Source organism: Mollisia scopiformis (genome assembly GCF_001500285.1).
Source record: "Mollisia scopiformis unplaced genomic scaffold LY89scaffold_10, whole genome shotgun sequence".
Lineage (NCBI taxonomy): Eukaryota > Fungi > Ascomycota > Leotiomycetes > Helotiales > Mollisiaceae > Mollisia > Mollisia scopiformis.
The window spans coordinates 1,235,265-1,259,175 of record NW_017263590.1 but is presented as its reverse complement, the minus strand read 5'-3'; the positions used below and the strand labels follow the sequence as shown (position 1 = coordinate 1,259,175).

The window sequence follows — 23,911 nt, the reverse complement described above, 5'->3', positions numbered from 1 at the left end:
TCTAGACACCGGAATATGGAACATTATTTGTCCGAGGAAGCTCTCTTGGCATTCACATGACTAAGCCAAGCTTCTGCAATATCACCATCACTGGGAATAGCTTCAAGCTGGACCAGCATGCTTCTGGACAAGTAATTATGGCCGCTGTCAAGCAGCAAGTTTTGAACTGGCTGTACAGTGTCTTGACAAGTGTAAGTATCTTCAGCGCTTCACTGTAAGTCAATGCTAAGTATTTGTAGGAATACAGAGATGTGAACCGTACATACAACGACGTCGCGCAGGCGCTGTCGCATTACTCCTCTTTGTCTCCGCGAACCGATGTGTACAGTAAGCATCTGCGATCCAATATAATCCATGTTCCAAGCTGATTGAAGCATTGCAGCATACGAAAATGGAAAATCAGCTCTACTTCTCCATCTTTCAGGCACCCTGCCCGTCGTCTTTCGAGGCACAACCTACAGATTTCCTGTCGCATTATGGGTTCCCCATGCATACCCACTAGAGCCTCCTTTGGTATATGTCACACCAACAGAGGGGATGATGGTTAGGCCAGGTCAACATGTCGATCCACAAGGCAAAATATACCACCCATACCTGGTGGGGTGGGCTGAATTCTGGGATGTAGGTTCTCTTCAGCTTGATGTTGGTTGTTGAAATTCTGACGTATTCTGGTCTTAGAAATCGAACATCCTTGACTTCTTAGCTATACTGCGTGAAGTGTTTGCCAAAGAGCCTCCAGTCATATCTCGGCAGCAGCAGGCACCTCGACCTCAGCAAGCTCCAGCGCCTCCCCCAGTCCCACCATTACCTCCTGGTGTAGGGCGACCGATTTCCGAGTCTCCTTCTCAGACCAACGACCAAGTTCGACCTCCTCCCCCGCCACCAAAGCCTACCAGCGATCCACAATCCTACTCGGCCGCTGGCCCTTCGAGAAGAGACAGTGGCCCTCCTTTACCACCACTCCCTCCACAACCCAATCAAGACAATGCCCGATATGGCCAGCAAACGCCACCCAATGGACAACCACAGGCTCCACAAAGAATAAGTACTCTTCGATACGAAAATGCACCACCTTTACCTTCTCAGCCGCAACGCCAATCAAGTAGGGACTCTACGTTTAGTCCCCCTTTGAATGGTCCTCCAGAACCCTACAGGCAGTCTTCACAAGGCCAAGCATATCAACAACCTCCACACGTCTCGAATGTAAATCCACAATATAACACCCAACCCAACAGACCTCCTTCGTACGTGCCACAGCAACAGCCGTACCAAGGCCAACCTCAATGGCAACAATACCCACAACAAGCGCCTCAGCAACCAAAACCAAAGCCCCCCCCACCACCAGATCTTCTCGATGCACCGCTCGTCCTCGCTGTTCCCTCTGAATCCTCTACAAACCTACCTGCTCCCCCTGTACCACCAAATCCAGAAAAGGACATGCTTCTCCATAATCTCGGTCGAGCATTGTATTCTCAAAGGCAGCATACTCTCAATCAAACCACTTCAAGTCTTCCAGGTCTAGATGCCCAACACAAAGCCATGCTCAATACACTCTCAAGTATGCAAGCCGAGATCCAAGCTCTCGAGTCTCTGAATACGCTCTTGAACAGCAACACAAGTATTTTACATACAGCTCTCCACGATGCCGACGGAGTAATTGAATCAAGTCAGCACCGAACTGCTCCTAATGTGGATGAGCTCTTGGTGGCTCCGACAGTAGTTGCCAATCAGCTCTATGATCTTGTGTGTGAGGAACGAAGTCTGGGAGATGCGTTGTTTGTTTTAGGACGAGCAGTTGAGAGAGGTAGGATCACACCAGCAGTTTTTGCCAAGATGACGAGGACATTGGCACGGGAGTGGTATCTGAAGAAGGCTCTTGTGAAGAAGATTGGCAGAGGCATGGGTTTAAATACTTATTGAAGATGCCGAGACGAATAAACATGAATTGATGTTGTTATGAACACTATGTATACCAACATTCTCGCTACGGGACAGAGTCGAGATGACTCAATACAATAGGGGTATCAAAACTTTCGAGCCTGTACCTTGTCTTTATCCATCATGTCTTCGAACCGCTCTTTGCAAATAAGCATCATTCTCTTCACCTCTGCGATTCTGACTGGCTTTGGTTCCTTCAATCCACACTCTGCCTCTTTAACAACCATCTCTTGTACTTCGGCAGCTGATGGAGATCCAAAACCCTTCTCGCTAATCGCACCGTCGCATCCATTTACGACTGGAGCGGGTAGTACACCATTCCATCGTCCTGTAAGCGTGCTCGTTCTCTTTCCAATCCTTACTGATTTATTTGCTTCTTGAACTTCATCAACAATGTTCTTCAATTCTCTCCCATTCAAACCTCTTCTCTGTCCTGCTTGCGTTTCATCATCGTCACTTCTTCTAGAAGATGGTTCAAACAAGCTTCTCAACGACCGACTTATCTTTCTTGCGAATGTACTTCTTTTTCCCGCAGGCACAGTCTCCTTGCCATCTCGTACATTTTCGAAAAGCTGTATTTTCTCATTGATAGCCCTACCCTTGGGTTGAGACGGTTTCTTATGCAACAAAGAATGCTGGTGTATTGGGTGAGTCCTCGCTTTGGTAGGAAAGCTGTTCTCGCTATGCACGGCCAAAGGCTCCTGTATGGTCTTTGGTGAAATCGTGGATTTCCTCTTCAACATCGTCGAAGGCATTGGTGGCGGAGTGGGTGCTCTTGGTGCCCCTGAAGCTGGCGTGTTGTCTGTCTCTGCAAATGGAGATGTTGCAGAGAAGACGGGTTTCTTCCGAGGAGTAGCTACCATGACTGAAGGTCTCGGCGCAGAGCCATTGTCGAATATTTTTGTCATCGCCGCAACTTTCGATGATTTTCTTCTCAAATACTTGCCAAAATCCGAATCGGTAGGAGCTTGTCCAGTGTGCTGGTTGCGTTTTCCTGTTGTGCGGAACGACATCTTTGAGTTCTGTGCTTCGGCATGGTCTTGTTTTCTCTCTATACTTTTTGCTTGATACAGCGTCTCTATCTTTTCGCTGATTTGTCTTCGATCATATCTAGCAGGAACGTTCTTTCGGACGAGACTTCGTCCTCTCTCCATTTCTGGCCGTACCGTAGTCCTTGCAATTGAGTCTTTCTGCATCCCCTGGCCGATGTTTTCATCTGCCCTGTAACGGTTTGGAGAGTCGAGAGCGTTTGAACTCCTTGTTGGAGCTTGATATCTTGCTCGATCATATGTTCTGGGTGACACATGCATACTGCTAACAGAGGATTTAGAGGGCGAGTTTTGTCCAACACTTTCTTTTTTGGCCTCTGGTGAATCTAGGAGAAGACTTCGTTGCGAGAACCGATAAAGTCTTGTCGGAGACTCTAGTTCCCTACTGTGATATTTTTGGAGTCTTAGCCTCGAGTTTCCAGTCGAGGGACTCAGGTGGCATCGAAGCTCGCTTGGTTTGTGTCTGGAAATGGGGGTAGGAGTGTTTGGTGTACGCGAGCCTATGGTAGATGGTTTTCCTTTGGTAAGAACTCCATCAGATGCTGCTATGGTGCTCGAAATGTCAGTAATACGCCGACATTACTTCATACAACAGGATTACGAACCTCCATCATACAGCTTAATCATGTCTCGAATGCTTCGCTTGTCTCTGCTGGGAAATTCGTTCTTCACGTATGGTGCTGTGACGCTACTTGCAGGTGTGCCCTGCGCTTTTGTTGCAACCACCACACTGGTTCTAACACTACCATTATTGTACGTGCTCTGAACCTTTCTGAGTTTCTTGGTATTTGTCTTGCCAGTGGCCGAGCCAAAAGTTCTCGATTTGGATGAGCTGAAAAGGTTGTCTCGTCCCGGGACTGGGTCATCCTCAGATATGAACGGATCGTCATTGTTGATGCCGCTCCTGCTTGGTGGGCTGAAGATTGTGGATAGCCTGCGAAAATGACCCGTCACCGTACCGCCTCCGCGTTTTCGAGGCCGAGGCGAAACTTGCAATGGGGCTGGTTGTAATGATAGGACCTTGAATGGTAGGCTCAACGCATCGAGAGCTTCGAACTTGGTGACCAAAGAGACCAAGTTGAAGGAAATTCGGTGGTTCGTGCGAATTGAAGACGGCCGAGCTTTAGGAGGTGGTGGAGAGGGAGCAGGTACTTTGCTGGCAAGTGGGAGCCGAGTTGACGGACTTTGACTAGACTTTGTCTGTCTCAAATGATAGGTATTGCGTGCGGGAGAGGCTCGGTCTTGGACCGTACGACTGTGCATCTTTTGACTGCGTCTGCAGTTTAGGGGTGCGTGTTAGAACGAATCAGCTTGCAGGAAAGCAATTCGACGAACCGATACTTAGATGAGTATCAGTTGTAAATCACGATTGAAGCAAGGTATTTGCAAGGAAGAGGCAGGCGATGTTGGTGGAAATGACTTGGATTTCAAGATAGACTCTTGCTCTACCAGGATTCGACGCGTTTTCCGCAGGAAGGCACGACCCAGGACCGCTGCTGCATTCTCCACAACCTGCTTGAGACTAATTTACAGAGAAAGAAATAAAGAAATGAAGTATGTGCATATGTTCAGGAAGTGAGATATCACAACCCAGAACACAATCTAGCACAAGAAATTATCCACGCCCACCACCATGTTAATCCATCGCTATCCATCCAATCCTCCATAATTCAGTACGCACCAGCCTGCATGTTATATTGCCCGAGAGACCCTCCACCAAGTCAGTAGCCCGAGATCCTATCACTGTGGACATCGTAAGATCGATCAACCCGAACACCCATCAGCTCCAAATCGATTTCGGTGCTGTCTCGTGAGGACTTGACAGGGGTGTGTTCGACAACAGCAATGTTTGCGCTTGGGCTGATCGGAGCAGTGCTCTCCTTTCTATCGGTTGAGTATTGGGTATGCGAAGGGCCCGTGTACTGGCTGCCGAAATTCTTCTCCATATCTTCTTGAGACTGTCTAGAAGCCCAGAGCGTTGATAGATTGAAAGAAGCGGAGCGATCGGTTGTGGACATCGATGCCCAGAGGGAGGACAGAGGGAGGAGGAGTGCAACCATTGTCATAGCCAACGTACCAGCCTCGGGAAAATCTGATGGAGTGACCCATTCGAGGATAGTAAAGAGAGCTTTGCACAAGTCAGCCTCAGGGAACCTCTTTCCCGGGAGAAGAAATACTTACAAGGAATGATCATTGTGCAACCACCCATAGCAGCAAGAATCTGCATGTAGCTCCACTTTTGGAAACCCATATTCTTGCGCATCTTGATAGTCCATACGAGCTTGCCGGTGAAGATAACTGAGAAGTACCAGATGGCAATTGTCTCGGTTGCTAAAGTCGCGGTTGTGATCCAAGCTTCGGCAAAGTAAGAGCCATCAGACATGATAGCTCTGGAGTTGGTTACAGCCTCAGCGAAGCGGAAGCTAACGGCGAATAAATAGACCAAGCAAGAGACCGCGGTGACTGCGTAGTAATGCTTTCTCTTCATGACCTTGCTGACAGTATGGGCCTGGAGGACTAAAGAGGCATCGACCGTGGCAGTCAGGAAGAGAGGCAAAACCGTGCCTAGGATGCTAGTGCCATATGCAGATTTCGGAACTCGACTGTAATCAGAGGTCGAATAGGCCCAAAGCTCGACCCAAGGGCTGACGCAGTAAAGAGCGAGAAAGAGTGCACGAAAGAAGCCGAAGACTAGGGAAAGGACGTTCAGGACGAAGACAGGTTTGGTACGCTTCGATTCCTTGGTGAGAACGGCTGTGATGATCAGCATGATCAAGCACGCACCGAGCTGGGCGGCATAGTTGATACAAAGCCGGCAATTGTAGATGAAGAATTGATCCAGTGCGGCAATCGTAATATTGACGGAGTTGACGCCATCAGCCAAGAGGACGGTGATGTTCTGCGAGGTCGGGTCGAAGGGGGTGATAGTCGAAGACATCTTGACGATCGGGTACTTGCAAAGCAGAAGACTTTCTTGATTGATCGAGGAAGTTGAAGTCTATTGTAGAGGCGTGCAGGAAAGGGTATGCAGTTGTATGAAGAAGGAAAAGAAAGATTGAAAGCTGGAAGAAGAGCGGTTTGATATACCCACGGGATCTATGGAAACAATGTCTCTCGAACAATATGAGCAATCTGGTGTCTTGGAGAGATCATGATTTCTCGGTTGGTGTTGAACAATACTAACTCTGGAGGGGTTTTGGGATGCGTGAAAAAAATGGATAGCTCATATTGTTTGGATCCGGTAAAATTTCTTAGCGCCGGCATTCGGTGAAGAATGAAAGGGCACCCGAGAACAATATGAAGCCTGAGATCTCTTGATATTGTTCTCCAAGCCACTGAACGCCACCAACATCGCAAAGTGAATTGCACAGAAACCAATACTGAGAAAGATCAACAAAGAATCTGGATCATGTGCTACCAATCGTAGCAACTATGACGCGTTGGCTGGATCTGTCTCCGTCTTGGGAAAATGAAGCTGAAATTGAAGGGTTCACGTGACAACCAGAGCGTCCTAGTGGAGAGTGGCATTCTTAATGGAAACGGATACTAGAGGGCTCAAGACCACTTGTCCAGAGGAACAAATGGTATGTTAGCCAATGCTCTGTAATCGAGAATGTTTTGCGAACCACATTTTGGTATTCCTGCCAGTATTTCAGTTTCTGCAGATATGACGAGGAGATGCTAGGACGAGAGTCTTTCACACTCAGGATAAGATGTCTCGGCTTCAAATGTCTTATCATGACCTCGTTTCAGAAAGGAAATCAGGAGATCCTGTATTTTGGTAATGGAAATGCCACTAAGTACATTGGTGCCGTCTTTTATGTCCGTCTACCCGTGGGACATTCGGCAAGCGCTCAGGCAGTGTCAAGGTTGTAGCTACTGATGAAGTACAGACCCGTTGCGGTGTCATCTATTAACAAGTCAGTATGAGTTTCCTGAAATATCAAGGAGCCGAGGTGAGCTCTTCCCAAAAAGTGGCCCAAGAAACTAAGTTCACGAGGGGTGATCTTGACGTACTAGTGATGTTCGTTCCTGATGTGATTCCGTACTTCAGACTTCCACTCTCTGTCACGCCCCCAGCCACAGCGTTGCCCGAACGCATGAATTTATTCGCACCGCTTAGAACTGTGAAGTTTGCAAGGGAAATCTCGTAGCCATTTCTGGTCGCAATCGTGGGCATACCGAAGAAGGAAGCGTAGACAGCTTCCTTTGAAACACTAATCTCGTAGTAACCTCGGTAGTACAGATCTTGCCATTGGAGTTCTTGGTTGGCGGCTGTCAAGAGTGATGAATAGTTGTTGGCGTTGGCCAGGGTGAGATTTTGGCCGTACGGACAGGGAGAACTGACAGCTGAGCCAGCAAATTCGACCCCAATAGACTCATCTCCAGTTTCTGGGTCATAGGGATGCGTATCTAGCCATACCAAGTCAGAAACCTAGGAAGCATGGCTATCTCCTGCAAGGAAAATGGTGTTGTTGATCTTGTTGTCATAGAGATGAGCTAAGGTTCGATTTCGGTTAGACTAGTATCCAGCAGAATGTATTATGAGACTGAAACTAAAGAACCAAGTGAAGGATGGAGGAGTGAAGCCCTTTATGTACTCTCATCGTCGTTTGCCCTCGCTTATGCGCCTCACATATGTCATGCCTGAGGCCTTAACATTATCCCCCTCCTATGCGAATGCCCTCATTCGCATCCAGTCCTGACTCTAACTCTGGCTCCGACTCTGGTCCTGACTCTGAGTCCACATCCGTAGCCTCAAAATCTTGCTCCTCAAGCTCGCTTTCCTCCTCAAGATCTTCCTCCAACTCGGTTTCCTCACCATCTTGTACTTCGTACACACACCTTAATTTGATCATCCAACGCAACATAAATGAAATCAACATTCTAGCTCTAAAACGTAATAGACTTATGATGGCCATGGACTACGTCTACTGTTTGATGGGTCCGGGACGGCAGGAGCAAGTCAGTCTCAAAATCGTATCCCAAGATTAAAACGTTTAGAAGCACGTTCCTCCTAAAGCAAAGCAAGTTGCTGGGAGATTGGGTTGTTAGCTGTCGACATGATATTTGTCGTAGTAGCATTCGACAAGACTCAGTCTAAGTGCACGCAAAATACTTGTTTGTGTTGAGATGCTGGTGTGTGGGTGATTGGTGACTGGAAATTTTTATTATAAGGAGACTGGCTGCTATTGACCGCCTCTGACTGACGTCGGGTGTCATACCACATCGTGTGCAAGTCTTTTGTCACCTATCGAAAATTTAAGTGAGTTGGGTCTTGGTCCCCCAGCTTCCAAATTATCACCCCGCCAAACACCCCACGAATACTCAACACAACTAAATCTGGTTCTTCTTGAGAGAATGGCTCAAGCAATCAAGAATGTTATGGTGATGGGCGTAAGTTCCTCAATAGGCTCAATTTTCCCAAGCATCAGGTACATTAGCTGACCAGAGCATCCTGCAGGCTGGAGGTCTCTTTGGCACTGAGGTCTTTGTAGCACTCCAAAAAGCAAACGCTTTCAACTTAACCGTTCTCTCCCGCAAATGTTCGAAGTCTACCTTCCCTTCGAACATCAAGGTCTACAAGGTAGATGACGATTATCCACTCGATCAGCTCGTTGAAGCCTTCAAAGGTCACGATGCCCTTGTCTCAGCGCTGCCTGGACGACCCTATACAGTTCACCTTCGCATGATCGATGCTGCTGTACAAGCAGGAGTCAAGCGTTTCATCCCTTCTGAATATGGCAACAACACCTGCACCGCAGCTGCCGATCTTGTTCCCCTTTACGCCGACAAGGCTAAGATCCTCGCGTACCTAAAGACCAAAGAGAGTACTGGATTGAGTTGGACAGCTATTCATGCAGGACAATTCTTTGATTGGGGTCTCGAGAGCGGATGGCTCGACTATCATTTGGAGGAAAAACGTGTTACGATCTACGATTCCGGCGAGAAGCCGTGGTCGACTACAAGCATGGGAACAGTAGCCGCTGCTGTGGGCAGGGTGCTTTTGAAGCCCGATGAGACGAAGAACAAGCCTATGTTTGTGGCATCCTTCACCGTGTCACAATTACAGGTTCTTGAGGAATTGGAGAAAGCGACCGGCGCGAAGTGGGACGTTCAGAGAATGACTGAAGAGGCAGCTTTGGAGAAAGCCAAGAGGCTGGATAACAAGGACCACTCTGAGGGCTTGAAGCTACTCATTCTGATGCTGCTCTACGCCGATGGCACGGACAGAGGCGCGAATTTTGAGAAGGATGGTTTGCTATGCAACAAGCTACTTGAGCTGCCAGAGGAGAATCTGAGTGAGATTATCGCGCGAGTTGTCAAGCAGCAAGCCTCGTAATTGAGAGACTTTTCTGAGTCTCAGACGCCCCAAATTGGGATTTTGCTTCACAAGTTTGTTCCAATACAGAAAAAAGGCGCGTCAACTTTCGTAGCATTCAAAATCACAAAGCTCGTGTTCTAGGCCACAATAGAGCCTCAATAGTGACCACTCAGCGCAGATCTACGGACAATCTATCGAACTGCACTTCGGTACTAGCGCTGCCCTCCTGCGAGTGGAATATCATCGAACTCTCTCTGAGTACTATTGGTCTCATGAATCCTCTGGCCTGCCACGGACACCAAACGAATTTGGCCACTGTACGTCGGCAATCGGCGGCAGCTCTGGCTGAAATAAATGGCCGTATGCTACGAAATTCTCCTGTTCCAGTGGGAAGTACAATGATTCGAGCTGTCAACGTGCTTGATCAGACACATTTTAGGATAGAGTAGAGAATTGCTATTTATTCGCAACCACCAGAAAATGACAAAAAGCGAATAGGTACGCGACTTGAATCTATCATCTTCTAGGAAGAAACTGACGGATACTTTAATATTCATCTAGACAAACAGCGGAAGCAGATTAGAGATAGACTTTGTTGAAGGTCCATTAAGCTCCGCCCTAGGACTTTCTCAGTCACTCAAACGCTTCCTTCTACCCATCGTCAACTACAAGCCAATGATGGGTCTCAACTCGCACCTAATCTCTAAATGTACTTCCAATTTTAACATCACGAGCCACAATCCGTACTAGCGCTCTACCACGAGTACGAGCGTTCCTTGCGGACAAAGCTCGCAGCCAGAGATCCATTCTTTTCCCTCACCGAAGTATTTGCGCTCGTGGCGTCCTCGGAAAAGTAATTCCTGAACTTGATGGAGATGAAGCTTGAAAATGCTATTTTCGACCACAGCCACAGGCCTCACACCGACGGTCTCGAAACGTTGCGATATTTCAACGCACTACTCTACCGACATGCGCGACGCATCAAGACGACGATGTCATCACTCAACAGTACCTGCCACAGCAAATGGCCTAAAGCAAAAGAGGAGCCGACGAAGCGTGCGCGCGCCGAGGTCGAGCAGGACTTTGTGCACCTGTACGAGCACGCCGATGCTCTGTACCGGCACTGTCAAGCAGATATAACGGTGTTGATGAACAGTATGGCTATTCTGGAGTCGGAGAAGGTAATCGCGCAGGCTGGGCGTATGGAGCAATTAACTCTGTTAGCCTTTTTCTTCGTTCTCATATCGTTCGTGTCGTCGTTTTTTAGCATGAATATTCCCTTGTTGGCGAATCCGCCGATGTGGTCTTGGTTTATGGTTAGTGGTATTATACCTGTGCCCTCAATTGGGTTCTATCTGTTTAATGATAAGCTTTCGAATGCATGGCAACGTCTTCGGCGGAAATGGTTCTCCTAGCTTTGAAATACGAGAAATATGGCACATGTTGTATATATAGGAATATTGTGTTTGAAGGAGTAGAATGGTTATGCATGCATATTTGGGTCATAGCTCTGGTATCGAGAATATAAAAGTGTACCAATTAAAGGTTGAAGTGGGCAGGTAACAACTCCCCATTTTGTTCTAGCAAGCTAAGAAAAACATCTGCTTCAACGCATTTGCCCGACTTTTGCAAAATGAAAGTCCATCCTGTATCAGCGATAGAACTAAGTCTGAGTTCTCCACAATAGAATCTTAGCTTATATCCATGGAATGCAAGGAGAATCTCACCATGCACCTACAAATCACGTGCCACGATTAATTCTTCATCTCGACCAGAACACGACAAGGTTGTCGTAGTCCTCCTCTGTGAGTTCATCCATGCCGCGGTCATCATCTGGAACTAAAGCTTGAAGAAAATGAAAAGCATCTCGAAGCTCCGACTCCGCTTTGCTAGTGTTCACGGATCCAAAAGACACCTGTGATGCCTTGTAGGTTGATCGAGCAAGTTCTTGTCTGTATTGTTAGCGGCCGCTGAATACCTTTAGGGCTTGGTTGATGAGCACTCTGAGTGAACACATTAGCATCCTCTTTCATCAAGCGGTACATCAAATAAGACATACTAGGCTTCGGCATAATTCTTGAAACGGAGATTGTCATCTGCCAATCTGTGACAGATGTCTCCGATTCGGTGGTGTCTATCGCCGAGTGTGGCACGATATTGTTTCAAGCAACGAATATAGTATTTAAGTCCTTTCTCGAACTTTCCTTGGCTGACATAGACGTTGCCCAGACCATAGAGCATCTTCCCGGTTCTGTTGAGAGGATTAGTTCACGCTTGCTTTTGGCGAGAACAGTAAAATTGCTTACTTGAAGGAGAGAATATCATCAACGCCATTAGCCCTGCGGAAAACAACGATAATATCAATGAAAGTGTGTTCTGCGGCTTCATAATCGCCCAGAATCCAGTGGATGAGTCCTTTGTTGGCCGCTGGCTAGCCTATTATAGTTTCAACATAATAGGGCAATTTCTGAAAGGTGTCGATGGCTTTCGAGAAGTGCTAACTGCTATGCATGGCTTGTGAATTGCCGTGCTCATTGTAGCCCATGCCCAATTCGTAGTCAACCACGAGTTCACCGTCAGGGGTCTTCCTCTCCAGAAGCATCTCTGGCCAGATCCCGGAGTGCTTGAGGAAGCGTCCCGTGTCGTTTGTCTCTCCAGAGGCTGTTCCTAGATGGTGATGGGTATCACGGATCATGTACTTCACGTCTTCTGACGACTTGTCTTCTAAGCCATCACAGATCTCCTGTACCAATTCAAACCATTCCTTCGACTCTTCTTGAAAGCCTCTTTCGAATCGATACCTGAAGGTTTATCAGCCGAAATGTAGCATTGGACAGGAAATGTACATCAACCTACCATCCAGCATCGCTGAAAAGTGTGGCGGTAGCCAGCTCCTGTCGGAACGTTTCATATGACGCCACATGTTTGTATGCATCTCTCAAACGCACGATACTAGGGAATACCAGGACACAGTACTTATAGCGAGCAATTTAAAAGCGTGTCTCCAAATTCGAGAATAGCCACGCAGTCGATACCGCATAGACTGCCAGGTTGTAGATGTCGACGAGCCGATGTTGGATTAGCTTCCCGTTCGTCACATCTTGAACAATACGATGGACCCAGACATCACCCGTTTCCGAGTTCTGGTTGATGAGTGATGTCTGAAGAAGCTGAGCCCTAGCTTCATAGTACTGTTGCAGAGTCTTGGGAAAGTGCTCCAGGGATATCTTCGAATCTTTCGAGCAAGCATCCGTCAATATGAATTCAGGTATTCGATTTGGATTTAGCATGGCGATCAAGCTTAACAATCCAAAACTTGTAGGTGCAAGTCCGTCGAAGCCTAATTTGTAGGATATCCAGTACACTCGTTGCGGAGTCGACATATTCGAACCCGTCATGCTGATCTGCTCGATACCACTTGCGTTGTACAACTCGATGAACTCGGAATAGGAGAGCCGCAAGCGAGCCATGACACCAGCCATTTGGGTGATGAGGAGTGGCAGACCTCCAAGCCTATCCGCCAACTCCGCCGCATACTTTTCTTGAGTGGGTTGAAGAGGGCCTCGACTGAGGGTTTTCAGGAACTGGATAGCGTCTTCAGCCGAAAATGGTTGGAGGTCGATGCCGTTGTTCGCAGTGTGAATTTGATTCTTCGCTAGAGAATCACGACTCGTGAGAAGCACGGCGCCCGAGCCCGTCGTCGGCCAGAAGTCATCCAATACATCGAGATCGTCAACGTTATCGAAGATTAGGAGCCAGGATGCCTCGTTTTCTGGCTGGAGGATTATCGTAGCATCGCACAGGATTTGATAACCAACCCTTCACAATTTCACGCGAAACTGTGATATCGTTGGCTTCACTTTGATCCTCCAAGCCCAATTGCACTGCAATGCGTGCAAACTCTTCAGAAAGGACCGTCTTACCATCTGCAGTTATGAAGAAGATGGCGTCGTATTTTGACATCCTCGAATATGCGTACTCTACCGCAATTTGTGTTTTGCCAATACCACCCATGCCACAGAGGGCAAAAGACCGGAGGAAGCCTTCACTAAAAGTGACATTTCTCCTATTCTCCAGCAGTAGGTTCTTATCGATCAAGTCGAGAATGTCCTGTCTGCCAAAGAAGTCGGCTTTCCTTTTGTGGACTTTCATGGATAAGCAAGGCATTTTTAGGTTTTTGTTGACCACGTCGAAGTTGGTGATGGCCTGATCGGTTGACTGAGACCGATTGAGTGAGGAACCGAGGGTGGCACCCTTTGAGCTCATCGTTGACATCTCCATAGATTTGATTGCGGGGATCAGCACGGGTTGGGTTCTCTCATTATCGGTGGTGAGACTTCGAATAGTGCCTACGTCTCCTCCATCGCGAGTGCTAGCTACACGAAAGGTAAGCTATCATATGTTGTATACAAATGGAATGTTGAAACTTACTGTGAAACTTTTTGAAAATCAATCCCGGAGCATACTCTAGCGAGTGTTGCAAAGCATAATTAATCGCTTTATAAAGAGAACCTCTAACTTGGACGTTGCATATATCGTCATGGGATTTTTCCGTAGCTACCATGATCTCGTGTTGCGACTTCATGATAGACCGTCCCTTGGAAGCAATCTATATCCAAAGATGCTTAACTCCTCGTCTATGTCGATAAATCGGCATATTTATCTTACAATAACTCGCTGCGTCTTGAACATTCCTTGATGGACTCGTGACTCCACCGTCTCGTGAGCTGAGACGATTAGTACCTGAATGCCGAGTAGTTCGAAGTCCTGGCAGCATCTTGCCAAGAAAGCATTATCATTCACAGTCAGTGCATGCTTTCGAGGGGATGTCCTCTAGTGTAGTCGAAGAACAAGGTCCATGATGTTCGGACTTGGAGCGGCGTTCAAGGGAAGATGAGGCGTCCCCAAGAACACAATACCAGATATGACTTCAATCACATCAAGATGTCTGAAGACATGGTTTCTGGTTAGAGACAATGCCTAGTTCTAGTTTAGCCCTCTGCTCGAAATGAGGTCAACCAATTCAACATACACATTTTAAGATAATGCCGCCAAGGCTGTGACATATGAAGAGAAGCGGTCTTCTTCTCGGTGAATGTGTTTTTCTGGCTTGCTGCGGAGGGGAATCGGGCTGTTGGGTAGGTGAATCTGACGCCTTTCCTGAACACAGGTTTTGGAGACAGGTCAGTAAATCTTGACCTTCGTCGACCAGTTGTTGCACGACACTGTTGTTTCCAGGATCACTCTTAGACTCATATGTCCATTTCTGAGTTCGCGCACCGCATTTGTCGACAAATATCTCCAACCATTTGCCGGATTGATCGTGCCATTCGGACGGTGGTGCGGTAGTGAGTCTTATCTGCAGAGCTTTAAGCTGCCGCCTTTCTAAGCTTCTGGTGCAAGCATTGCATCACAGCTTATTGTTACTGGATTTGGGATGGGACTTGAGCTCGTGGGCCCCTTGACAGCTGCCAATTCGCTCCATTCCGTGCCATGCTGCCGGTAAGCTTCTTGGCAGTCGAGCGGAATATAAAGTGCATAGGTACCGAACAGCCATAATCCGACAGACAAGTGAGGAGACACGGATTACAGCTTATCCATGACGACATCTTCTAGGAAGCTGTAAAATGATCGAAATCCCAGCAGTTTGTTTGGCCAGTAGTTGAAGCTCCGATGTCTGTCTGTCTTTGCAAGCGGCTATGAAGCGGAGGACGTCCTTTTTATGTCAGGAATTTTGGGCTGAGCCGCGGGGCTTCTCAAAGGAGTGCCATCGACTAGTGGTCCTGTGCTTCGATATGCCAATTCGATTGGACAATTCAAAGTTCACCGAGCCAAGATATTGTTCCTGAGTTCCCGAAGCTTCATCTTGCCCTAAGCTCTTAGAAAAAGACTGCGAGCGGATTTCGATCTGAAAGGTCGCGGGTAAGTAAATCGGAGCAGCTGTCCAACAATGATAAATGTCCCTCTCCTGAGGACAATTCCTGTCCAAAAGTCGCCAGATTTTCGCGTCCCAGATTGCAGTCATGACTGGGATCCATACTTCGTGCTCCACGATATTGTCTGCTGTGATGTTGGAGATGTCAGTTGATTGATGGTGGACGAGATGAAAAGTGAAGCTTCGGAGAAGGAAAGTACTGGCGTGCACGCGAAATCCAGCGGATGACAGGGGTCGATTAAGGAACTACAAATTAGACGACGCGTTTTGTAATGTGGAGGAGCAAGTCTTTTAACACTTGTTTTCAGATTCTCTTGATTATTTGAGTAAGTATCCTAAGGATCATTTCGCATACTATTGTTGTACCAAATTCCTGCGGTTTTCTTAATGAAATTCGTTAGAAAATGATGAGATTCACCTCAAACGCCATCCTCCGGTGGTCACTCTGAGTGCTATTGAAATACTGAAATCATTCACTTTTTCTTGTTTGTCTGTCTCTGAAAATTTGAGTGCAATTGCTATTGTTATTGCAGGATTCACTTGTCACTACTTCGTATCGTGCCAGTCCTTCAAGGTAAAACACGGCTCTTAAGCGGACAAAGTTATGTTACACAAATTCTAGAATTATTCCCAAGAACTAAACATAATAGACCTGTACAAATACTGTTATTGTGTTCTTATCTTAGATGTGAAAGTCCTGCAAAGCCCATTGCATCGGGATGACAAGGACAAAAGCGACAATGTGAAAATGTAACAAGACACTGTCACTTACAATAACTACCGAACATATCAATATATCAATATACTACGTACAATTTATGAAGCCGGCTAAATGTCCATTCTAGATACCGCAAAGTGCAAAACCATGCCACTCTTCACGTGTACATGCAGCCTCGCAGCCGTGGTTCTCAGCCTTATGCAGGTGCCCACCAATCACGCTCGGGCCTTCGTGAATAGCTGAGGTGTCCTCTTACGACTCGAAATAAATTCATTCCAATCCCAAAGAAGTTTCGACAGGCACAACGCTCCTATTTTCTTCCTCACATTCTTTCACACTTTTCGAATTGATGCCGGCACAGTAGTAGGGTCGTAATCAAGGAAGCGCAGGAGATGAACGGCTTCGCGCAACATGGCCTGGACGAGGATGCCTTTGGGGAGAAGAGAGGCAATATTGTCCAGGCCTTTGATGCTTTTCGTAAGTACTTGGAATTATGCTCCTAAAGTTAAAATAATCCCATGATCGACCGGACATTATCCAATGGCACATACTTTGTTCATGTTCAACGAGCTGACACATCCCCTCCAGCCAAAGCAAAACCGCAATATGTAACCCGAACCTCGGGCGGTGGAAAATGGACAGTTGCTATGCTGGCAGTGTCCTTCCTCCTCATATTTTCTGAATTCACACGCTGGTGGCGGGGTCACGAAACACATACCTTCGCTGTCGAGAAAGGTGTAGGACACGACTTACAAATCAACTTAGACATGGTGGTACCGATGAAATGTGAAGACATTCACATCAACGTCCAAGATGCGGCAGGCGACAGAATTCTAGCAGGCGACAAATTGAAGCGGGATCCTACGAATTGGAGACAATGGGTAGATAATACAGGCATTCACAGACTGGGAAAGGATTCGGAAGGGAGATTGATTACTGGAGAGGGGTTCCATGAGCACGAGGAAGGTTTTGGAGAGGAGCACGTTCATGATATCGTTGCTATGGCTGGAGGGAAGAGAGCCAAATTCGCAAAAACACCAAAGTTGAAGAGGGGTCCTCCTGGTGGTGACAGCTGTCGTATTTTCGGCAGCTTGGATGTGAATAAAGTCCAGGGAGACTTCCATATCACAGCCCGTGGCCATGGGTACCAAGAATTTGCTGCTGCTCATTTGGATCATTCCCGTACATCTCTCCTTTGCAAGACCGGTATTGACCCAGCTAATGCGTTACAGAATTTAATTTCTCTCACATCCTCTCCGAGCTCTCGTTTGGCCAATTCTACCCTTCGCTCCTCAACCCTCTCGACCGCACTATTTCAACTACACCAAACCACTTTCACAAATTTCAATACTTCCTCTCGGTAGTACCTACTGTCTACTCAGTCGACTCAACCACTTATGGTTCCCGAACAGTCTTCACCAACCAATACGCCGTGACTGAGCAATCACACATTGTAGGAGAACGGGCCGTCCCAGGAATTTTCTTCAAGTATGATATTGAGCCTATGTTGCTTACCGTCGAAGAGAGCAGAGATAGCTTCCTAAGATTCGTAGTAAAAGTGGTCAATGTGTTTAGTGGGGTGTTGGTAGCTGGCCATTGGGGCTTTACTTTGACCGAATGGGCAACGAGTGTCTGGGGAAGGAGGCAGAGAAGGAAGAGTGAGGGCGTGCTTAACGGGAGAGCACATGAAAATGATGATTAAGTGTAAATGTCTGCTGTCATATCTAGGCGTTCCGGAGAGCATTTCATGGGTCATTTTTCAAGACAGACTTATTTTCTCTTCCGCATTTACCTCTCTGTGATCTCGAAATAGACACATTGAACATCATCTGTGGCTAATATTTGGTAAAACCATGCATTTTTGGACATCGGGATCATTACAAGTGACCAAGCTAGCTACTCTAGCCTGATCGTTGGTGAATTATTATATGTTAAGGACTCGGAACGCCAAGTAACGAAAATGCCACTATACACGAGACCCCGCTCTACTTCGACTTCGTCAATCCAATGCCCAATCCAACACCGAGAGCGATAGCCAAGATAATGAGAACAACGACCAACAAGCAGTACCACTTTAGTCTGTTTCGGCGTCTGGCATGCTCGTTCGCCTTGTCAATCTCGGTGTTTCCTTTGTCAACATCCTCTGCGGTCTTGATTGCGTTCTGTTCCGTGTGCTCGACAACTGGGTCTTGGGCTTCGACGATTTGGGCCATGTCTGCGAACATAGCTGCCAATTCTGTGAGAGTAGCCTCGATACGTTGGAGTTCATTGTGACGCGCGCGAACGGCACCGAGTACAGAGGAAGCTTGGCCAGATCTGTTACTCTTGAGCTGCAAGATTATTAGTAAAATGTGCGTAAGCTGGAACTTGGTATGCTTACAGCAGTCTGGAAAACACCTTCGGAGCCCCAATCCAACTCTGACGCCTCCTGTACCTCGGCCTCTGTAGCCTCGGGGTTGACGATTCGGTATTGTCTCGCGATTTGGTCCCGGTATCTTTGTCTGTAATTGACTTCCTCTTGTTGATACTCCTTCAGACTCTTCTCGAATTCGCCTTTCAATTGCTTCGCCTGTCTAGCCTTCACGCTCTTCGTGCTATCCTGAGTCTTCAAAGCATCTAACTCTAGATACTTGATCTGGTCGCGAATCTGGGTATTCTTGAGCTGCGTTTGCGTAACGAGATTCTCGAGCTGGGCGGAAGAACTGCTATCGGGTGAAGACAAGGCTCGCTGGTGCAGAGACGCGATTTCTTGGATATTGGACGTCAGTGTTCGGATCTCACCCTTCGCGAAGTCGACACGCGATAGGAAGTCTTGTTGTGAGAGGATGTTGGTGGAAGCGGAGGGGCCGGGATTCGAGTAGTTCGACGTAGCGGACATCTCATGCTGAAGGTCTTGCGCTCCTAGATGAGTCTATGAGAGGAGACGTGATGATTAGTTGTATGTTCCATTAATGCGAAAACAATTACATGGAATGGAGAGACAAACACCCTGGCCTGCTTCCGCACTCGGTCCGTTATTGTATGGATTTCCACCATATTGATCATACTGTGTGTAGGACATGATGTGCGCGCAATTGATACTAGATCAATGTTCTGGAGATGGTTGTTATGGAGTCAAGTGAAGTGGTTCTTTCAAATGACGTTGAGGAACGTTCGGCGCGAAGATGACTGACAGCAAAGCGAGATGGATGAGGAAAGTGGTTATGGGATCGGCGGAAGTTGGAAATAATAAGCCGTGAGCACAGTAATCAATGTACTTCACCCGGAGGAGAAATTTGTAACGGCCGCTACGTCCTTTACAACGGAAAAGGTGAAAGCGAAAAGGTTTGTTGATGAAATGAGATATGGGACGAAGCTAGGGCTCCCTTAATTAAGCAAACGGCCGGATGATGTCTAATCGGACAGTTCACCCATTTCACGCCGACAGAACACGATTCTCAGCTCCGCCACGACCATTGCCTCTATCCAGTATCTTCGAGATGCGAAAACGCGAGGGCCGAGAGTTCGCATTACGACCATCGCGACGACAAATGGCCATACTCAAGCTCAGCAACATCCAAAGATGACGTCGAACTCGAAACGTCGCCGCAATGGACGTGGGGAAGGGGCGTGAATGCCTGCATGATTGGCACATCATTCTGATCAGGTGATCACATGAAGTGAAGACCATTTCCCTGCGTATGTCCATACAACAAGAATTCAAAAGGCTATAAGTATAGACCGCCCTATGAGCTGCTTCATCTCGATGTTGTTGGGACTCTGAATCTCGTCGGCCGACCTCAATCAGCTTTACGCATTGTGATGAGTCTGCTGAGAAATAATAGGTTTCAAGTTTTTAATCAAGTCAAGCGTCTGCTTCTCCTTCTGATTCTGCTGCGATTCGTCTCTTGGTATGTTGTTTTGTTGGCATTCCCACGAAGATTTGCGGCGTCCGCATTTGCCTCTTGACTCTCATCGAAGAATAACATCATCATCCAAGTATGCTTCTGGTTAGGCCGAGCAACGTACTGCCAATCTTGTAAATTCCGCTGAGTCTTTAGAACCACTCTCCCAGTAATGTCTGTCATAATTGAACCGAACCTCAACTGCCGCCGCCTATAGAAGGGCGGTCATTTCACTGATGCGATTAATTTCTCCTGCAAGCGTTGGAGTGTGGTGCAAATATTCGAGTCGATTATTTCATTGAACATTATGAATTTAGTAATTCTTCTCGTACTCATACAAAAGGTCCTTCAAGCTCATCATCATTGAGTATACAAGAACCGTAAGCCCATCAATACTATGCTCATTCTTCAAAATCAAGAAACATCGATCTTCAAAGATCCGCTCAAATTGCAAAAACAAAGGAAATTGGGTGCAGGAAGTCAAGTCCTGCAGACATGATGGTCGTTAAACCAAACTCGAAGCAAAACAGATTTTAGATTCCAGAATCATCTTGGGGCCATGTAGCGGTGGCCTGTTGTTGCAGTCAGTATTTTAGCATAGAGTTAGACCGTTTTCTGACTTACATCATATGAAACCCAAGCGGCACAATTGTCTTGAGATATGGCCGTGTTGGTCATACTGACAGCGATCTCTGATTCCCTCTCCACAAATTCCATGGCCAAACCCTGGGACGCGTGCCAAGCAATATGGCAATGCAACAGCCAAGCTCCTGGGTTGTCTTTCTTGAAGGCAATGGCAAGGTATCCATTAGCTGGGAGAGATGCAACATCTCGGCGAGGGGGGTTGACAAGGTTAATGTCGCTAATGTCGAATGTGCCTACCCCCTGCGATACCACCCAAAAGTCATGGCCATGCATATGAATTGGGTGGTACAATCCAATGCCGCTTAGGTCTTGGATAACAAACAGCTCCCACTCATCGTCCGTAGCGGCAGTGAGAGGAACGACGTTGTAATCAGTCGGCCAGATTGTGTCATTGTTGAAAATCCTGATAATAGTCGGGTCACTCCAGTTCATGTAAAGCGAAGAGCTGTTGATTGTCCAAGTGAAGTAACTTCCGAACGTAAAGGAGAGATCCTCTTCAACGAGCTCGGTGTAGTTTCCGGCATTCATGGCAAGGTATGGCACAAGGCTAGCCAGCGGCTCATCACCACAGTTAGATCCAATTGTTACATCACTGGTGGTAGTGGGATCAGCAGTGCTGGTAGAATCATATCTGACAATACCAGTCATGTTGTCAGGGTTATCGTTGTTCAAGCATGCTGAAATCCATCCAGCCCGCATCCAGTAGTCGTTTGTCGCTGCGTTCGCCTCGACGATGAGATCATAGCGTTGACCCATACTTATGACTACGGAATCCGTCGTATACGGGACGAGTGGGACCAGGTCCATGCCGATAACAGTCAAGTTGTGGCCGTCAATGGAATACTGAAAATGTCCCTCGATGGCAGAGTTAATGATCCTAATTCTGTACTTCTTTCCCGTTTCGAAGACGGTTTCGAATTTCTTGCTTCCACCAACGCACAGAGGATCAGTTGATCCGGTACAATCGAAAACATTAGTTCCATTGATGAGACCGCCTTCAAGGACTGGGGGAGCTCCTTGTCGAGCGCTATCTGTTGAGAGTTAGTACATTTTCTTCCTCAATAGCAGCAAAGATCTGACTGACCCCACAGTTCAGAGGCAGGAGTATGACTCCAGTCAGAAAGGAAGAGCATTCCGAGATCCTCGTCGTAATCTGCAGTCGCTGGACCGTTGATGATGAGGGGTCCTAGGAGTCCATCCCCATATTGCTGGGTGAGATGAGACTATACAGCATGTTAGTGCGCACTCGTCATAAGGGTTCCAAGAGAAAAACTAACATGATACCAGGTAGAGCCATATTGGGTCGCTTGAAATTTGTACGTGAAGGTTTGCCCAGGAGCGATAGGACATTGAGTTACACCTGGTACACCATCGTACTCAGTGTTGTTCAATTGACGAATTCCGTGCCAATGTATAGATGTTCCATTGACTTCAAGGTTGTTAGTAACGTGGATAATCAGATTGTCACCCCAGTCTGCAATGATTGCTGGTCCTGGTACGGTCCCGTTGAATGTCAAGACGTAACGCTGATAACCATCTGGTGCGGCGGTGACGTTCTCGGCTGACAACCAGAACTAGATTGCAATTAGTTGTGTTGAGAACATGTCTGAGAAGTCTCTCATACCTCTCTAGTGACTCCAGTGTCTGGAGTGACGGTATACCAATCCGTGTCGATGGAGTAGTCTCCCCAGCAGCTTCGAGAGGTTGCTGTATTATCACAAGTAGTTTGGCGAGTCGCAAGACCGTTCGAAGTCGAAGCGGTGAATGGAATCGTCGATGCTAAAGAGCGACATAAAGATGCTGCAAGCACAGTAGAGAATGTGAACTTCATATTGAAGCAAAAGAGTGTTGATAATTATAAACGAGTGAATTATCAAGATGAGCTGTGTCGTCTGGAGTTCAAGGACATGGCATCATGGTTCTTTATATATCAACCAGAACCCTGAGGATCTTCATCTGATTGTATCCATGCAAGAGACAATATACTCCGCGTTTCTGCTGGCAACTCAAGTTAGCGGACCCCTAGCTCACGAGCGATGCTCACTGCAAGCGCTCTGAAGCTGCATTGCATGTGTATACGTACACTCAATAGTCTGACCGCGGTTCACCTTGAATTTGATATGGTGGATCTCACGAGACATCGTTGCCCGCCGGATTGCTTCCTAATACTCTTTAGACGCCATCTTGTTCGAGCGTAGCAGTTCGTACAAGATCTCCCTTCGGGATGTCAGCTTGAATTCGGCCATACCCTGTACGAATACTGGGCCGCAACGGGAAAACAAAGTCTCCACCCCGATATAGATCGTGCATCGCTAATTTAGGCCTGGTTCTCCCGCAACGTTCTATTCTTCTTTCGGCCACGGAAGGATGGGGGTACACCTGGTAAGTGCTACCAACCTCGTGCTTCTGCAGATGGCAGAGTTGCATTCCGGCTAGTGAAATTATTACTCATGTTCCGTTCGAACTCATTCACGGTCATTGGCCGAGCGTGGGGACGCCAAGCCCTGCAGATATTGAGGAGCATGCGCCACAAACCCGTGCCGTACCCCACAGATCTCAAAACTGTTTATTTGCTGAGTCGTTTTGACGTCGATGACTCTTTGGGCAAAAGGTTCCTCTCCGTATCTTTCACAGTCAAACTCTGGGTTGCAATTTGCAAGATGGCAATCTATTCAAACCCCATTGCGGTGGATATTGGTCACTGGGTCTTTCCTTGCTACTTCCCACCTCCCCAATCGCTATGAGCCGGGCAGTGACGGTGATCTAGGAACAGATTCAAATACTAACGCGCACCAAGGAACGAGGGGCCGCTCACTAATTGAATAGGGAAACATAACATCGGCATTAAGAGTCCGTCCCATCTTCAGGAGTTAAGGAGATGTTCATAACATTGCCGGCAGGTAGGCGCTCCCAGTAGCTGCGGGAAGGACGCGTAGGTCACCGCACGTTTTCGGAGAATAAGCATAAGGATGAGATGGGATGAAAGAGGCGCTCGCGAAGTCAGCAGCAGCAGGACCGAGTGGCTCGCAGTACGAACAAGCAATACGAGGCATACATGGCAGTCATCTTAATCCGGGTTGCACGCCGCGGCCATGGGTATGGACCCATGAATCAGGGTCGGAACATTGGGTGAGATTCCCAGAGATTTCCAAAACCGAAACGAGGTCTGTGCCTTATGCTCTCTTTGACGTTTCTTGGAGGCTGACGACGACTCCCCCACAAACGGATGCGGACCGGACAATGCCAAGAAGCCAGTGTGCTACGCGAATAGCGTCTAACGAGTTTGGTAATCTTGGCAGCGGTACAATTTCCATTCGCGATCATTTTAAAACTTAACTTTAAGGTAGTGTGTGTACATTTGGATGACATTTTCTAATTCTTCATTGAGCATTTAGACGCGAGCTTAACATGCAGGGC

At 47.4% G+C, this 23,911-nt stretch overlaps 9 protein-coding genes across 9 annotated transcripts; 4 read left to right on the top strand and 5 right to left on the bottom strand.

Annotated features, from left to right (window-relative positions):
- Nucleotides 1-137: 137 nt before the first annotated feature.
- LY89DRAFT_706842 (UEV-domain-containing protein) lies at nucleotides 138-1,920 on the top strand (the record flags this gene model as incomplete). The annotated part of the gene is made up of 4 exons (XM_018217554.1): nucleotides 138-191; nucleotides 240-327; nucleotides 383-621; nucleotides 679-1,920. 4 exons carry the CDS (start codon nucleotides 138-140, stop codon nucleotides 1,918-1,920), a joined length of 1,623 nt encoding a protein of 540 aa, XP_018072692.1.
- Nucleotides 1,921-4,700: 2,780 nt separating this feature from the next.
- Nucleotides 4,701-5,925, bottom strand: LY89DRAFT_644427 (G protein-like protein-coupled receptor : STE2; the record flags this gene model as incomplete). The annotated part of the gene is made up of 2 exons (XM_018211839.1): nucleotides 4,701-5,115; nucleotides 5,169-5,925. The coding sequence occupies 2 exons, from the start codon at nucleotides 5,923-5,925 to the stop codon at nucleotides 4,709-4,711; spliced, it is 1,164 nt and encodes a 387-aa protein (XP_018072691.1). The 3' UTR covers nucleotides 4,701-4,708.
- Nucleotides 5,926-6,508: 583 nt separating this feature from the next.
- Nucleotides 6,509-7,936, bottom strand: LY89DRAFT_781403 (uncharacterized protein). Its single transcript, XM_018222480.1, has 3 exons — nucleotides 7,701-7,936; nucleotides 7,005-7,400; nucleotides 6,509-6,897 (listed from the first exon to the last, which is right to left on the bottom strand). Exons 1-3 carry the CDS (start codon nucleotides 7,810-7,812, stop codon nucleotides 6,842-6,844), a joined length of 564 nt encoding a protein of 187 aa, XP_018072690.1. The 5' UTR covers nucleotides 7,813-7,936; the 3' UTR covers nucleotides 6,509-6,841.
- Nucleotides 7,937-8,348: 412 nt separating this feature from the next.
- LY89DRAFT_717905 (isoflavone reductase family protein) lies at nucleotides 8,349-9,330 on the top strand (the record flags this gene model as incomplete). Its single annotated transcript, XM_018218379.1, has 2 exons — nucleotides 8,349-8,384; nucleotides 8,452-9,330. 2 exons carry the CDS (start codon nucleotides 8,349-8,351, stop codon nucleotides 9,328-9,330), a joined length of 915 nt encoding a protein of 304 aa, XP_018072689.1.
- An 851-nt stretch (nucleotides 9,331-10,181) lies between these two features.
- On the top strand, nucleotides 10,182-10,750 carry LY89DRAFT_746609 (uncharacterized protein; the record flags this gene model as incomplete). The annotated part of the gene is made up of 1 exon (XM_018221096.1): nucleotides 10,182-10,750. The coding sequence occupies one exon, from the start codon at nucleotides 10,182-10,184 to the stop codon at nucleotides 10,725-10,727; it is 546 nt and encodes a 181-aa protein (XP_018072688.1). The 3' UTR covers nucleotides 10,728-10,750.
- Nucleotides 10,751-11,074: 324 nt separating this feature from the next.
- LY89DRAFT_733010 (uncharacterized protein) lies at nucleotides 11,075-13,897 on the bottom strand (the record flags this gene model as incomplete). The annotated part of the gene is made up of 9 exons (XM_018219751.1): nucleotides 11,075-11,259; nucleotides 11,291-11,313; nucleotides 11,372-11,563; nucleotides 11,619-11,739; nucleotides 11,815-12,113; nucleotides 12,169-12,206; nucleotides 12,348-13,088; nucleotides 13,138-13,688; nucleotides 13,744-13,897. The coding sequence occupies 9 exons, from the start codon at nucleotides 13,895-13,897 to the stop codon at nucleotides 11,075-11,077; spliced, it is 2,304 nt and encodes a 767-aa protein (XP_018072687.1).
- Nucleotides 13,898-16,223: 2,326 nt separating this feature from the next.
- Nucleotides 16,224-17,838, top strand: LY89DRAFT_615033 (DUF1692-domain-containing protein). Its single transcript, XM_018210710.1, has 3 exons — nucleotides 16,224-16,442; nucleotides 16,554-17,147; nucleotides 17,198-17,838. The coding sequence occupies exons 1-3, from the start codon at nucleotides 16,358-16,360 to the stop codon at nucleotides 17,665-17,667; spliced, it is 1,149 nt and encodes a 382-aa protein (XP_018072686.1). The 5' UTR covers nucleotides 16,224-16,357; the 3' UTR covers nucleotides 17,668-17,838.
- Nucleotides 17,839-17,950: 112 nt separating this feature from the next.
- LY89DRAFT_696680 (putative syntaxin-like protein psy1) lies at nucleotides 17,951-19,026 on the bottom strand (the record flags this gene model as incomplete). The annotated part of the gene is made up of 3 exons (XM_018216851.1): nucleotides 17,951-18,295; nucleotides 18,346-18,866; nucleotides 18,954-19,026. The coding sequence occupies 3 exons, from the start codon at nucleotides 19,024-19,026 to the stop codon at nucleotides 17,951-17,953; spliced, it is 939 nt and encodes a 312-aa protein (XP_018072685.1).
- Nucleotides 19,027-20,382: 1,356 nt separating this feature from the next.
- On the bottom strand, nucleotides 20,383-22,325 carry LY89DRAFT_696679 (laccase from botrytis Aclada At 1.67 A resolution; the record flags this gene model as incomplete). Its single annotated transcript, XM_018216850.1, has 5 exons — nucleotides 20,383-20,421; nucleotides 20,474-21,525; nucleotides 21,579-21,717; nucleotides 21,772-22,068; nucleotides 22,119-22,325. The coding sequence occupies 5 exons, from the start codon at nucleotides 22,323-22,325 to the stop codon at nucleotides 20,383-20,385; spliced, it is 1,734 nt and encodes a 577-aa protein (XP_018072684.1).
- Between the last annotated feature and the right edge of the window lie 1,586 nt (nucleotides 22,326-23,911).